General features: G+C 34.6%; 1 protein-coding gene across 1 annotated transcript in view; it reads left to right on the forward strand.

The window, feature by feature from the left end:
* ADGRB3 (adhesion G protein-coupled receptor B3) overlaps window positions 1-16,198 on the forward strand; it is a gene marked incomplete at both ends in the record, with an annotated part of 531,496 nt that overhangs the window by 209,036 nt on the left and 306,262 nt on the right. The window contains one exon of the mRNA XM_081313695.1: window positions 11,215-11,409. Within this exon, the coding sequence (XP_081169821.1) occupies window positions 11,215-11,409 (195 nt within the window). The remainder of the gene's footprint in view (window positions 1-11,214; window positions 11,410-16,198) is intronic.

The following is a 16,198-nucleotide window of genomic DNA, read 5'->3' on the forward strand; positions in this document are numbered from 1 at the left end:
ATAGAATTGTATACAAATATAATATACTGATTTACTATTCTTAAAAAAGAAATTAAAATTCAAAAATGCCATTAAAATATAAAAAAAACAGTCATTGATAGAGAAACTTGCCAATTTGATCATTACCAACTTGCCAGAAATCCTCTCCCATGCTGTATATATAAAGAAACAATTGACATATGTGCATAATTTGCTGTCAAAAATCAGGTATAGATTTGGCTTTCCAATATTGTCTAACAATTCTCCTGGTTCCCCCTTTCCAACTTGATTCATATAACATAATTTGTGGTGCATTTATATGTTCCATGCAGTCTAAAAGAATATATAAATGCTTAGTGGGCAGTAATGTTGTCTTGAAACAACAAATATTATTTTGTTTGTCTTAAAAAACATTACTTGGTATTCTATTTCTTCATTTCAGTTAATCTGATTCCATTGTTTCTATTGTTCACTATAGTAGCAAGTACTTTTAATTAAAGAACTGTAGGTGATGTGTGAGAGCTCTTTCAGAAAATATACATAAAGATATACAGTACATGCTGATCATTTGACCATATTCAAGTGTCTTTGGCAAAGAAATTACTCATTGCACAAACAATACGCTTGGAGAAGCTTTGTCTAAGAAGGAAATGAGGAACATATCCATCAGTGCTGTCAATTCAGTAACTGAATCATCTACGTGTGATGAACTGGGAATAAAAACTCCAGCTGGCATCAAGTATTTGGAGTAGCACTCAAAATGTTTATAGTTTCCTGTCCCTGTTTGGTCATTCAGTAAGCATTACATGGTGATTACTTTCTGATTCTCTCTTTGTGTGCATATGTACATGCATACACACACATGCGTACACATACATGCATACCCATGAATGCTAAAATCACGTCCTTAAATACAGGTTTTATTTGCATCTCCTGATAGCAGCTCTGACAAAGGTTGTTATTGTCGTTTGGTCTTTTAAAACACGAACTCAAATTTATTAAGTGTTTGAGGAATGATTTTCCTTTCTTAAACTAGGCTGTAGTGATTGATTCACTGTACTACTGTCCTTGATTCCTCCCCTCCCATCAGCACTGCAATCTTGTTCTCTTGAACTACATTCCTGTTGCCTCCAAATGAAAGGATGGTCATTTTAAATGAGCCCATGGCACACTCCCAACTTAATGATCAGTCATTTCTTAAATGGAAAAGTTACAGTGGAACCCAACTATTCTGTCAGATCAACTATGAAATGAAATGTACCTGTGAACTCTAAAAAATGGATTAGATTGCACATTTCTGGGTCATAGAAAACTAATCTCTGAAAAGCATTTCTCATTCTAATATGTTGGAAACCAGAGAGAGAGAGAACAAATAGTTATCAAAAATAGCATGTGTCCTGTAAAAGATACTTCTATTCTTTTTACAAATTTAGGTCACAAAAGTGGTTTCCCTCTTTCTCGTATTATTGCAGCTGCTACAATGAAATGGAACTTGAACAAAAGAGCTGTGAGGTGAATAATTATTTGCTTCTGTTGCAGTTTATTAGAGCTGATTTCAATTTTTTTTGTTCCAAATAATATTACAAAATTCATGTATCTTCCAGTGCCTCTTTTCCTTGTTGAAAATTCCTTGCTCTCACACTGGAAACTGAAGACTTTCTTCTATCCAATTCATTTATTTCCCTAATGGCTCATTATAGGAGTCAGGTAGAAATTTTCACTTCAAGTAGATATGAAATTAGCATTACTAAATTCCTCATCCCATGAGGCTTTCAATTTTTGCCACTGCTCTTTTCTCCAAAAAAACCCTTTCTTTTCCACTCTATCCCTATATTTTTCAATAAGGACTGTTTTATACAGTATACTTATTTTTAAAATATCCTGGCTCCCTCCCTCCCTCCCTGCCTCCTCTTTCTTTCTCTTACCAGATTTTTTATTTTTTTCTGTTGCAACAGTGATCTGCCCTAGTCTGATTCTTGCCTTACCTGCGTGCTCTGAGCATCAAAACCAGACTAAGCAACAATCAAATGATCAACTTTTCTTTTGTCATTCCCAGAACCAGTATGTAAAAGTCCTTCTTTGGAGGTCATTGATTTGCTGGTGCATATCAGTATGAAAGCAGAGGTAGTAAAATCTATTTTCCTTCCTGATAATAATATAATATCAGAAAGAAATTAACCAAGAAGAGTTTCAAGACTGTTTCTAATATCCCGTTCGTCTGGGCATTAAAAATCAAGATATTCTATTGTTTTCAGGCCCAGCTAGTTGTCTCCTATTCTTATTATCTTCTTCTTCTTTGGCCTTTCAGAGTTTTACAATATAAGCAAGATGTCTGTCTAAAAGGAAAGTACAGAAACGTTTATACTGGAGTTTCTTTAGTACTTGATTGAATTCTGTTCCATGGGGCCTTCATATTGCAGTTATATACCCTGTTTCATCCAGAATGAAATCATGTGTATAATTCCAGAATAACCATGATGGTCAACTCATTTCAATGGCAAACTTCACAGGCTACCAACTAAAAGAGTCTGTGGAATTATTCCATGATTCCTCTTCAATGGACTACATGTGGAAAAGAAAATGTTGGAAGAAACCATGATAAGAGATGATGGATTTACAAGGGGAAGTCCATTCCTTGTCAGTATCTAATGTCAAAGGAATGGTCATTATGGTTAAACAAACCACCTGTTGATTAAAATAAACATTTGCGCTAAAATATCCATATTTTGTTTTCACTTCTGCATTAATAAAAAGTAACTATCAGAACTAGCTTTCAAGTCAAATTAAATTTTACTTAAAATGCCTTCAGCAGGCCTCCTGGCACATTAAGACTAACCATATTTGTGGCATCAAATTTTGCACACAAGACATTGCTGTAGTTTATCTGCTTCTCAACAGTAGTAACAGTAAACAGGAAGAAAATATAGCAGTATAAATAAGGCTTTAATATATTTGACCTGATTGCTGTCTTTACGGCACCAACAGCAATTTTTCAGCACGTTCTTGGTGCCTTTACAAAGCATGCTGATTATTTGAAGAAAGTGCTGCCCAAACAAGGCATCCCTATGAATAAGATGTCCCATACCACATAGCCAAAGAAGATACTGTTCTAAGAGAAACCACTAGTAATTTCTGTAATTTCTGGCACGATGTGATTGGCTTAGTATAATGTTCATGGGAAATACTCAAACTGGGGAAAATTTTTAAGAGTGGTATTTGGAGGCCCTAAATGGAGACCAAATGAGGTATTGATGTAGGAAAATCATCCCCAGGTTTTGCAGTTTTTCCTTTTATTATGTATCAATGCCATGGCATAACAGGAAGCAACATCAGCTGTTGCTATTAGGTTTGGATGGATGAACAGGGCATACATACACCCATATTAATTATACCCTCTGGAGACAGTTTCAGTTTGGAAACATTGTGCCAGAAAAACAAGCCTTTCTCCCTGCTTTATTTCTCTGATAAGATGAACAAGCCTTTGCGCATATTTTAAGTATAAAAATGTGTGGAGAGCTAATAATAAACTTGCCATAACATGCCTAATTTTAGTTCCATGTAAAAGAGAAACAGTTCATTATTGAATCACTAAATGATGATAGAGTGGTGAAGAATAAAACATGATACCTTTTTAAGTGATTTTGTTACCTGGCAGTCATATTTGCTGTGATATTCCAATATAACAACTGATTCCTCGTGTATGTTTGTGGCTAAGTCACTTTTGAGAATATTTTGAACACACATTGTGATTTTTTATTTTTTACGTCTGTGTTCAAAGAAGAATCATTGCTATAGTAATGGCAATATTGCTGCCATGTTCCATCTGGACTGTGACATCTTAAGCTATGTATAAATTTCATATGAGGACAATGAAATGTTTTCAGATTCCTGTTTTCCTAAGAACATTCCTTGACGTGGTCAATTCAAAAGGCCTTTCTATAATCAACAATCCACATACAGTGGTACCTCGGTACTCATCGTTGTTTCCAGGAGGTGAGATAAGTACCAAAAATGATGAGTACCAAACAAATAATGTAGTGAATCACAAGGCAACCAACACCAACAAGTTCTAGCTTCTGCATTGAGTACCAAACAAATGAGTATCAGGACAAAATTTTCCTGTCAAAATGTGTTGAGTACCAAATTCAGTGAGTTTCAAAGCAGTTGAGGACCACGGGACCATAGTACAGACTTCTTTTTGGTATTCTGTAGCTTTCAATTACTTGGCTGTATATCAGCAATAGCATCTATTTTTTCTAAATCTTTTCTAAAACCAGCTTGAGTATCTGCATCTTCCTTTCTAGGTAGGCTCTAATCTTGGTTAGATGCTAACCTTTGAAAGTAAGAGTATTATGCAATGTATTGTTGCACACTCTGTTAAGTCTTGTTTCTTGGTATTCATATGAAGTCTGGTCTCTTCCCAACTGTTGCACACTACGTCGTTCTCCAGATTTGCTAAATATTTTACTGATTCTTCTGTAGCTTGCTAAATCTGCAGATATGCTATGAAATTTTTTAACCTGGTACCCATTGGCATCCTTTGGTCTACTAATTTGAGACTGGAATCTTCTTCTGAGTTTGGACATCTTTTAAAATACTTTCCTTATTTTCCTGTGTCTGTTTCCATCTCCAGTATCTTTAGCCATGTCACTGTAATACTGTTTCTTATCTCTTTAACAGCTCTCTGGAATTCTTTGTTAAATGCCTTCCTGAGATCTTTGCCTTTTTTTTTGTGTTTTTTTTTTGGCTGAGGCTTCTCTTGTTTGCAACTTGCACAATTTGTTCTGCCCTCCAGTTTTCCTTCTTCTATTTCTTCAGCTCTGGCAGTCTCTTTTCACATTTATCCTTAACAGGAGCTTTGATTCCATTCCACATAACTGAGTAGTCCACTTCCTTGTGCCAATAATTTACTCAGTTTGATTTCTGGATGCTCTATATGAAGATGCCCTTGTATACAAACATTTGGCTGTTTCAATATTATGTTAGGAATGACAAAATCAATGGATTAACAACAAAAAAAAGCTATTCTTCGGTTTCATTTCTGTTTCCTAGGCCATGTAATCCAACTATATTTTCCTCCTTACTATTTCAGACTTTGACATTCCAGTCTCTAGGCACAAACAGCACGTTTCTTGCATGTTCTGTCAATTTCAGATTGAACTTGACTATAAAATTTATCAACCTCTTCTTCTTCTGGATTGGTGGTTGGACACTAACTTGGATAATCATCATATTAAACTATTGTCCATGATGTCTAATTTATATTATTCAGTCACTGTATTATACCCAGCTGTGTTTGCTATGTCCTCCCTGACTCTGCAAGCAATGCCATCCCTTCATTGTTTTTCAAGCCCTGAGTAGCAAACAGTTTAATTTTATGCCTGAAAATGTCTAATTCCAGTCCATTCCAATAATTTGGTGTCTAAGATAACTGCACGTAATCAATTAATTAGTTTTCATTCTGTTGTGCTTCCCCATGCTTTTACTTTTATATTTTAAATTCCTGTGTAGTTCTGCCTTTGCAGCTTTTTTTCCCCTTGCAGGCAACATCAGAAACCAGATATCCACAAAATTTTCAGCTAGCCATAACATAAGACTATTGGTACTCTAGGGATCCCCAGGTATCTCAGTAGCATGTTGAATGCCATTTGGACAGAGGGGCCCATTATCCAGCACTTTATTATCAATCACTTTAAATTGTTGTACATGAAGTTTATTGGTAAAATACATAAATGGTTTATTATTGCCTTCTTCTGTGCAATGTGAATTGATGCCTTTGCCATTTTCAAGAAAGTATATAGAGAATATGTGACAGAACCTGGGGGTGGAGTTAAAAGAGGGATCAACCTAGAATCCTAACGTAGCCACAACCTCCCTTGAATTCCATTGACCCTTGTGTAATTTCAAGCAGATGTTTACCATTAAATGAGAAGACTCCTGTGCATAGGCTGACAATAAATCAGTTTAATTGGACCTTTATGTGTGGACCTTATCTGCACCCCACAGAAAGTCATCTGCCTTCAGTAGCTTCTTATATTACTGCTTTCCTACATAGGAGCCTGTTTGTTTAAGCTGGGGAGCTGGAATGACCTTCATGCTTTGGGTGATCCTTTAGAGAGCATATACTCCTGGCCTCCTTCACTCTTTCTCCAATAGCAAGATGAACAGCCATATAATTTGTTTAAACAAACAGATAAACATCAAGATATACTGTGTTTGCAAATTACACTAAATTGTATACCCATAGTACAATGAATAAATCACAGAATTTCTTACGTGGATGCAGGAACTGAGAGGAAGAAAAAATCAGCTAGCTAAGGTGAAAAGCCAGAACAATCAGTACTATGGAGATGACAGAGTTAAACAGTATCCAGGTGATTGGACAATTAACTATTAATAGTTCATCCACCAATTTCTGAGATGTGTTCAGTGTAGCAGACAGAGTTCACAGATTAGCTATTTTCCCCTATGTCTCTGTCTGCATACCTACCCAACTGACTGTAATTAATCTGAATGTAAACCCCCCAAAAACCATGGCATACATTAACAGACTGAGTTTATTTAAAATACAGTCACAATATATCACTTTATGCCTTCGATTCATAAAATAAGAAGAACCATATCATTTGGCCCCAAGTTTTATCTGTCAACATACCATTTTTAAAAGTAGGTTTTTGAAATTCAGCTTCCTCCTCCTTGACTCTTCCACTTGTGCATTATAAAGATAAAGAAGACAAACTCTTAAAGACGTTCTCCTTGATTAAACATCACCAGCAGGCAAATTCTTCACACAGCGTTTCAGTGTCAACAGGATTAATAACAGATAATTGCAATATTAAGAGATAGGATTTAAATCAATTATATGTTCACAGTCCAAATAAAAAATGGGTAACCGACATTCCACAAAGTTAAAGAAATTCCACAAGCTTTGGATTCAAGAGGGAAGTTGAACTGTTGGAATAGATGCATCTGAGTAGCTTATACTTGTGGAATAACTGGAACAAGGACATACACTAACTATAACATTGTTCATTTTTTTAATGGTGTTCCATAAAACTGATTCCATAACAGGTTTTAAGGTGATATTGCATCATATAAAATACAGAATACAAAAATACAGAATTTTCTAAACTGTTTTAAGAATTTTGAGTAGCCATTGTCTAGGTTTTTTTGTAACTGTATTTGTGGGAAAGCTGATGGAGCCATCTAGCTATAAAAATCAGCATCATGCCATCTGTGTTTTTGCACATAAACCTCAAACAGGGTAAACATATGCCATAGAAGGCAAGACTACTGTCCCTATAAAATTGGCAGATACAACTTGCTAAGATAACAATATTTTTCTTCTGTAAAAATTATTGAAATTATGGGAGACTGTCTATTTTGGATAATACTGATTTAAAGAACAAGGACATCTTAGCAAAGGCTAACTGTATTAAGGTGAGGTAATGTATTTAAATATTGAGGCTTGCATAGGAAAAGAATACAATCATACAGTAAAAATGGCCAAATGAATAGAGAAGGATTATCCTAAGTTCTTTTCCTATTTCTAATGGTACCTTTTCAATCTTTATTTCCATTCGACTTTGTTTCATTTGGCTCATTATCACTACTCATTTTGCGTTTCCTTATTATCTTCCATTGACCCACCATTTCATTTTGGAGTAATATTGAAGAAACATGATTCTTCTGTTTGTTCTTTTACTCTTTGATCCATGCTCAAAATGATACCAAATTAAAAAAAGTAACAAAGTAGCTTTGCTTAGAAAAAAATGGAAAAAAATATCTATCTACTACTTTGTCTAGATATAAAGGGAGAACAATGACAATTATTTTATACAATTAAGCAACTCTACAGTCACATGTTTGTTTGAGCAATATTTTCAATTGCTTGGAAGAATTCAAAGATGAAGACAATTAGCACATTTCAAAATTCTTCATTAACAGTTCCAAAAAGTAGAAAAACTATTCACACGGATATTATAATCAAAACATCACATGAATACATACTTAAAAATAAACAATTCAAACTATGTATTAAGACTGGAACTACTCAAGCATAAATGTAGTGGGAGCAGAAATATACTTTATCCAAAATAAGTATCATCTGATATAACATGCCCTTTACAACATTCTACCCTTGAATTGGAAGGGCAACATTTTGTAGCTAGAGTTAATGACAGAACAATTGGAACTGAGGTAAAGACAAGAACCAGCCCTGCAGAAATCACAGCTGGATGGGCTCTGTATAAACATAACTGGTGAACTTTGAAGTTCAAGAGTTATTAAGCCCTCACTTTCTTTCATCCTAACATACCTTATAGAAAAGGAAGGAAGGAAGGAAGGAAGGAAGGAAGGAAGGAAGGAAGGAAGGAAGGAAGGAAGGAAGGAAGTTCCTTACAGAATCATAAAATATAAGCAGTTCATGTGATAGAATCCAAATGGCAAATGATATTTATAAGTAGAAATACCTACAATAAAATATAACTGCTTCATGCCGTGGTTAAATTTAACTCATGAGAAATATTCCTACTGTACATGAGCCACTTGGAGTTCTACTCATAGACTTAGGGACTTGTATAATTTGCCTTTAAGTTCTCTAGCCTAAAAGATATAAATTAAGTAATTAATTTACTGATAATCTGTGGACGTAACAAATTCTCAACAACTGCATTTTTCATAATTCATCTTGTGAATATTCCTTAGAACATTTGTATATGCTTATTACTCTACTTTGGATGTTTTTTTTGTAACTATGGTAACTGGAAATGAATAGGTGTTTATTGCTCTTAGCCAAACTTTACAGAATGTTGTTTTGACAAAATAGATCTCTAGGGATCCAGCATCAATGTCCACAAGTATTGAAAGACCAATTTCATTTATGTGCCTATTACCTTGACCACAGGAGGAAGACAGCAACTGAAATAGTGTTTCAAAAGCTGCTTTATTTCATCACCTTTGGCTTATAGAAATGTTAATAAGCCCACATATAAGATCACTACAAATATGACCTTCCATGTAGAAAATAAAAATGTATGTTGATCTAAACAGTTTCCTTAAGTGACCAGAAGCTCAAGATCAATGCAATAATCATAAATATCTATTTGTAGGTAACTATATCAAGAAACACCTTCTCTGCTCAGTAACTCAAAACACAATGCACCTTTGCCACTGTTAGCATCACAGAACAAAAGAGAAGCTAGGGTGTTTAACCAAATCTGGATTGTTCTTGTCAAAACATCTTGACAGGTCCTTTAATCTACTGACTGATATAAACCATTTTTTCCAACAGAATATTAATATATTCACTCATCATTGATAAGTAGGCAATATAAGAACCTAATGGTTTTTGGTGCATAATTTGGAAATATTTCATAGTCAAGATAAAGCCACAACAGTGCTTTAATTTCTCTATATTTTGCGGTCAAAATATTTAATACACAGTGAAGGGACCACTTATTTTACTGGAGCTATAAGACATTTTTCTGTTGTTATTAGAAACAAATATAATCAAGGAGATAAAATGTATTTTACCTGCTATATAGTTATGTCTTCCCTGTAGAAAAAAAACAGTATGACCCTTTGCTATCTACTCGGTGGACAATTTTGGCTAGAATAGACTCTGCTGTTCTACATACTATTCTGAGTCCTTTTGTTATTTAATCTTTTTCCCCCTAAGAAGATATCTTTTAGCATTATCCCTTGACTTCATGTCATGTCATACTCAGTTTTGTTGGTTTAAACTTTTATCCCTTTGAAGCCACTGGATTTCTCCCTGTTCATCATTTATTCTGCTGGTCCTGTTGTGTATGCTTTTCCAAATAAGATATGTAAGATGGGGGCAACAGAATAGAAATTACACAGTAAAGAGCTCCTGAATATATGTGAATAGCAGTTTATAGTTCTTCTCTTTAAACAAGAACAAGTTTTTGTTCTTATCACCATTTCCATGTGCAACTGTGACTGCCAGGAGAAATTCTATAGTAACTTGGAAATCAAGTCCAGTTACATAGAAAAAAAAGAGGATTTTTCCATTCATTACTGTTAAAAGTGTTTGTTTATATATCACATTTAGAAGTAGCCCACCTGCCTCACAGAATGATTCTATGTGGTTTAGACCACATCATCCATTTAAATCCAAAAGAAACAGCAAAGGGATATAGAGAAAAAGACTATCACCTGGCAATTGCATAGAGTTGGATTTTACTTCTTAAGCTGGGTAAAATAGAACTTATTATGCTGTGCTAAAATAAATTCCAGCATGTTTTGATTCCATCAGTTGCTCATCTTAGGGGATAAATTGCTCAAAAATGCAGCAAGCCTGAGTCAGTCATTCTACTATGCTATTCTTTTCACACTTATCTCCCTGACATACATAATATAAAAGAACCTATAAATCAATGCTTTGCCAGTGACTTGAATAGAATGTAGATTGCTATCATAAAGTGGTTATTTGCTGTCATAAAGTGGTTATGTCTGATTTTCATAGAAAATATGTATGAAGGCTCCATATAAAGCTACAGCTGGTTTTTTAAAATAATAATCCTCCAGATTCTCCAGTTCATGTACCAGCATTTTATTATGTGAAGAGTTAAGTAGTTGAATTTTTCCAGCCTCCTGATACACACACACACACACACACACACACACACACACAAACACTACATAATTTTTGTAAATTATGTCAGTAATGTTATAAGCCTCGTGCAGGTGTTAGCCCACAGAATATTAGGGCTAAAACTAGGAAAAGCTGTGAGCATGCAGATGAGTCTGGTTCTGATCATTTCCATCCTCCTAAGTGTCATAGTAAATACACAAAGATCTGTATGAACAGTGTAAATGTTTTGACTCAAAGCATTTATTCAGCACCTTATGCAATGGAATTCTTGAACTTGGAGATGTTTATAGCAGGAATTCTTAAACTTTTTTTCCATCACATCTCCCTTTAGTGTAATTTTAATGTACATACAGTACAAGGTCCTAAACGTTCAAACACTAAAATAAACACAAATGAACAATGGAAACAATACAATGAAACTTCAGGAAAGGTTCTAACTATGTGAAGATCTCAAAGCAAGCAATTCACAAAGTGAAGCCCAGGTCACAACTTTATACACACTTCTGACCCCATCCCAATGTGTGAGGCAAGCAAATATCTTTGTAACATTTTTTTTAAAAAATGTTCTAGAATAGGTTCTAATGGTTTTTTTTTAATTTTCCTTTTACTATTTGTAGATTAAAGAACATCTTGCAAAAGGACAGAGGACGCTGGCTGGTGAAGGGATGTCTCAGGTGACGAAGACTCTTTTGGATTTAACTCAAAGGAAGAATTTTTATGCAGGGGATCTTTTAGTTTCTGTGGAAATTCTCAGAAATGTTACAGACACATTTAAAAGAGCAAGCTACATCCCTGCATCAGATGGTGTTCAGGTATGTAAAACCATAATTACAGAAAAATATGAAAAAAATATTTAATATATTTTATTATTACTATTATACATTTTATTTATATCCTGCCTATTATTTTTATAAACAAGTTAAGGCGGCAGACATATTGAATACTCATTCTTTCTCCTGTTTCCCACACAACAGCAACCCCGTGAGGTGTGTTGGGCTGCGAGAGAGTGACTGGCCCAAGGTCACCCCAGCCGTCTGTCATACGTAGGGCAGGGCTAGAACCTCCTACATTCTAGAATCTTCTGATTTCTAGCCTGGTGCCTTAACAAGACTAAACTGACTTGTAAAAAGATTTTACATGCAGGATGGCTAAGATTCAGTTCCTAACGTCCCCAGTTAAAAGAAATGTCAAGGAACAGAATGGCTCATAAGATCTTGGAGAACTCTTGTCATCCAGTGTAAATGTTGGCTGAGTTCACTGATTATAATACATGATAGATTGTTTTAACCCTGTTACTTATTGCTGTCATCAACATACATTGCTCATTGTTGAACTACGAAAGCACTGCCAAGCACTGATTTTTAAAATCCTCCTGGCTCACCCATGCGCCCATTATTTCCTGTGACCAGAAATTCCTACAACATGATATGCATACAACAATACAACATTGCCCTGTGCCAGTACTCACCTTTTGTATGCAAACACTACATCAGAGGTCATTTCAGATACAATGATGAAATCCTATTTTAGGATGAGGTCTTGAGTTTGAACCATCCTTTCCCATTAAATACGTCAAAAATCTCTTTGATTTCCAGTTTCAAGAAAGCCATTGTTCATCATTGATTCCAAAAGGATAATCATGTTTTGCATTTGTTCTCTAAATGAGACTTAGAAATCTATTTCAACTACAGTTTCCTCTTCAGGTTTGAAAGACAATCATAAATCGCTATTTACCAAAGAGGAGTTGAAGTTGGGAGGAAATGACCAAAAATGCATGTCAATGTAAACCATGATGCCATGGTTGGGATGCAAGTACATAATTTATATGTGGCATTTATATGTGGCATTTACATGATGATGGCACTATGAGGGTATCATCATTTTGCCATCAAAACTGGCACTTTTGTTCCAAAATCGATTGGAACACAGGCTTTTTTTTATCATTATGTTTGAACTCCCTGTTCAGATTTCTTCTTTTTATTGTCACAAAATTATTACATTTGCAGAACTGCAACCCAGTTTTTCATATTAATAAAATCATTATGTTCTAAGTACTCCCCCTGCTGCCAGCATGTTAGACATTGTTCACAAATTTTACAGTGAAGAAATAGTTACTGCATTTTAGCTACAGTGATACAGCTCTACAAATGTTATTTCTTTCAAACTTGGGAGGTGTCATATAATCATGGCAGGGACAGGATTTGCATTAGAATTTGAAACTTGTAGTAGTGTAGCACTATTCCACTTCTGAGAATTATGACCTTTTAGAATTACATGAAATCTAAATTGCTATAAAAATGATGTCAAAGTTATTGTATAATATAAGCCTTGTCTAGGTTGTCTAAGCTATTGTCAACAGTATTGCAATATAAAAATATTATGCTGTTTTTACCAAAGAAGCTGAAAAGACTGGAGGAAGCAATTAAGCATGGCTCAACTGACCAATGTCTTAAAATACATGTAATGCATTTCTCAAAATTTTATTTTTACTAATATAACACTGAAGACATTGGTTAATGGCATCTCAATATATAAGGTGGATTTCCTAGAACTTGGACATCAATAACGTATGTGATTTGCATACAAAGAAATCCTACATAACAGTTTCACAAGTTTAACAATGCAAAAATAATGAGTTGTAAATTCATCGCAGCAACAACAGCAAAACTCATAGACTTAACCTATGTAAAACAGTGGTCATATTTCACAGTTGCTTGAATAGGGACAATAATTATGTAAGGCACATTGTTTCTGTCATCAGCTACAGGGAATAACACAGGCAACAAGGACAAATTCTCAGATTTCTTCTCTTAATATCCCAAGCAAACTGTCTCCATTCAGTTTAAGGTCTTATCCATTCTAGAGCATCCTAATATATGGATACTTGCTCTACCAAAAGTTTACTTTTGATGATCATATAACAAGCAATAGCCACCAAAGCTGGAGATTAAAAAACACATTAGCCATAAATTGTTTTCAAATTTCTGTAACCTCTCAGATGAGTTTTGGTTACACCCAGTAAATATATTAATACAGCATTTCAAAGTGATCTGATTTTCCTAGATGTTGATTCAATGCTAATTTTATCAAATGACCTCAGGCTTAGAATTGTTATTGAATATTGCTACCTTTTTATACACGAGCATCTGTTTAGTAGCAAATATTTTATTCTGAGAATTAATCATGCAACCGTTTGCGTAACTGGCTTTGTGAGCAAGCAATGGAAAATTTCTAGTTGGTTAATTGGTTTGTTGTAATATCCTAATTAAAATCATTTTTTCTTAAAACATTCCCTTGCTACAGCATAGCAATATAAAAATAACAGCTGCAGTGCTTCCTCTGGAACCTATAAAAGTGATAGTCCTTTGTTTAGCCTCTGTCTGGTCAATATTTCAAAGTGCTAAGAGTATCAGTGCAAAACTCAATATTAGCAATGTAGTGATAAATTTTAATATGCAGCAGTTCATTATAACAGTCCTCCATCCCCTTAGCTCATCATCGTAAGGACAATACAAAATGCAAGCAATTCTGTTAATAGCTTCTTGAGCCTTAGATGTCAGAATCTTATCAGGACATTGTCAGCTTTATCAGTGCATTTTTCCAATTATGTTCATGTACTATCTGCCATTTACTCCTGAGATGGGAAAAGCTATTTATGCTTTGGTTTTATCCCATCTTGAATATAGCTTTCTACTCTTTATCGAATAAGTCTTGAAAGGTGTGTAGAAATTTCAAATGACTGAAAAGTTGGGGGTAAACTACTTATTATGTTCCAAAATAACTAGCTATGCATGCTCGATAATCTATGCTAACTGCCACCTTCTCACAGGCTTAATTTAAGATGATGAGCTGAATATTTAAGCCTTGGATGTCTAAAGGTCTGTCTTTTTTTGCAAACCTGGACAGACAGTAAGATGAGGAGAAGAGGCTCTTCTGAACTCTCATTCCACTCCAAATTAAAAAGACCCATTAATTTGCCAGAAATTCAATCTTCTTTTGAAGAAAGTAGTACTTATTGTGGAATCCACTTTTTTTTTAAAAAAAGAAAATGTACATGTGAAGTCCTTGGTGCCCTCTGAGCTTGGTTGTTTTCTTGCAGACGTTTTATTATCCAACTAGGTAACATCATCAGTGTAATGAAATATCTGCAAAAAACAACCAATCTCAGAGAACAGCAAGGACCCCACAGTTCAGCCCTGTGCTACAAATATTCTTTTCTCTTGATAAAATTTATATGGCCACCCAACTTACAGTGACTCCAGGAAGTAAAACCCCAAATACAAAACCCAATAAACCCTCACCCCCTGACAACAACTTTGTATTGCTTTGTGTTTCCACTCTCTCTGTCTTCAACCAATGGATGTCAAGCCCCTGCGGGCTTGCCACTAACTGGGTGGGAGGAGGGGTCACGGGTGCAACCGGAGTGGAAGCCTGACAATGGACACTTTTTCCAACAGGCATTTGCTTGTTAATAATTTTAATGCTGGGTTTCATCTTTGATTTCTATTTTATATTCTAGTTATTGTTAGTGGTCTTGAGTATTCAGAGTGGTCTTGAGTATTCAGTGTGGATGAAAAGTGAGATAAAATCACATAAAAATACAGTGAGATAAATGTATTTCCCTAAATGCTACACAGCCTGGAATTCAGTGGATTAGGTTCAGCCAAAATATTAAGTGTTGAAATATGGCAGATTCATTCTTGCAATCTGTTATCCTACAGAGCACCATAACTATTGGTGCTCTCCTGTACTACAATTTTGGAGAACTTCATGCTGCTGCTTGAGCATTTAGGTGAAATATATTTCCTAATTAGTAACCTTGATTAAATTACTAATTGATCATTATATGGCATACAAAATTGCCCTTGAATAAACTTGTATTAGGATTTATCCAACAAAATGCAACGGTTATACTGTGTCATTTTTCAAAGGAGACTTAAAGCAAAGTCAGAACTGGAATTTCTCTACCGACTTTTTTTATTATTATTTTGCACTCTAGGCAAGGCAGAGCATAAAGTACATTAAAATAAACTCCTGGCAGGAATCCCAGATGACTTATTTGTAATTAATTTTTATCATAAAATTCAGGTGTTTTTTTAAGTGTGCATCCTTTTGAAAATGAAAGTATAAATTACCATTCATAAATTGTTCTGTGACCAATATATAATGGTACTTAAATTGTAATCCAGCATGACCTTTTATCAATATGTAAGGAAATTTGCAAATCCAGCATATACCAATATACAAATTAGGAACTATAATATGATGGAAACAGCTTATATTAAAACTGCTCTAAGAGCTCCTATCATGCAGCCCAGGTAACAGATACATAACAAGAACAATAATAATTCAGACAATCTTATTTATTAGAATTATCTATGAAGCACTGAAAACATTTTTATAATTAGAAATTGACCTAACTTGTTTTAAAAATACAAAAGAATACAGTCAATTTTTGTGCCTAATTCTTAGGCTTTGACTCTACTTAACAAAAAAAAAAAGATGTGCATTTCAGTTGCCTCAGATCTACTTTCATTCACATTCTATCCATTTTCACTTTTGTTTGCAGACTAAAAATGTGTGCCTTGCATCAAACAACTT

This window comes from Vipera berus, assembly GCF_964194415.1.
Source record: "Vipera berus genome assembly, chromosome: 1".
NCBI classification, from domain to species: Eukaryota; Metazoa; Chordata; class Lepidosauria; order Squamata; family Viperidae; genus Vipera; species Vipera berus.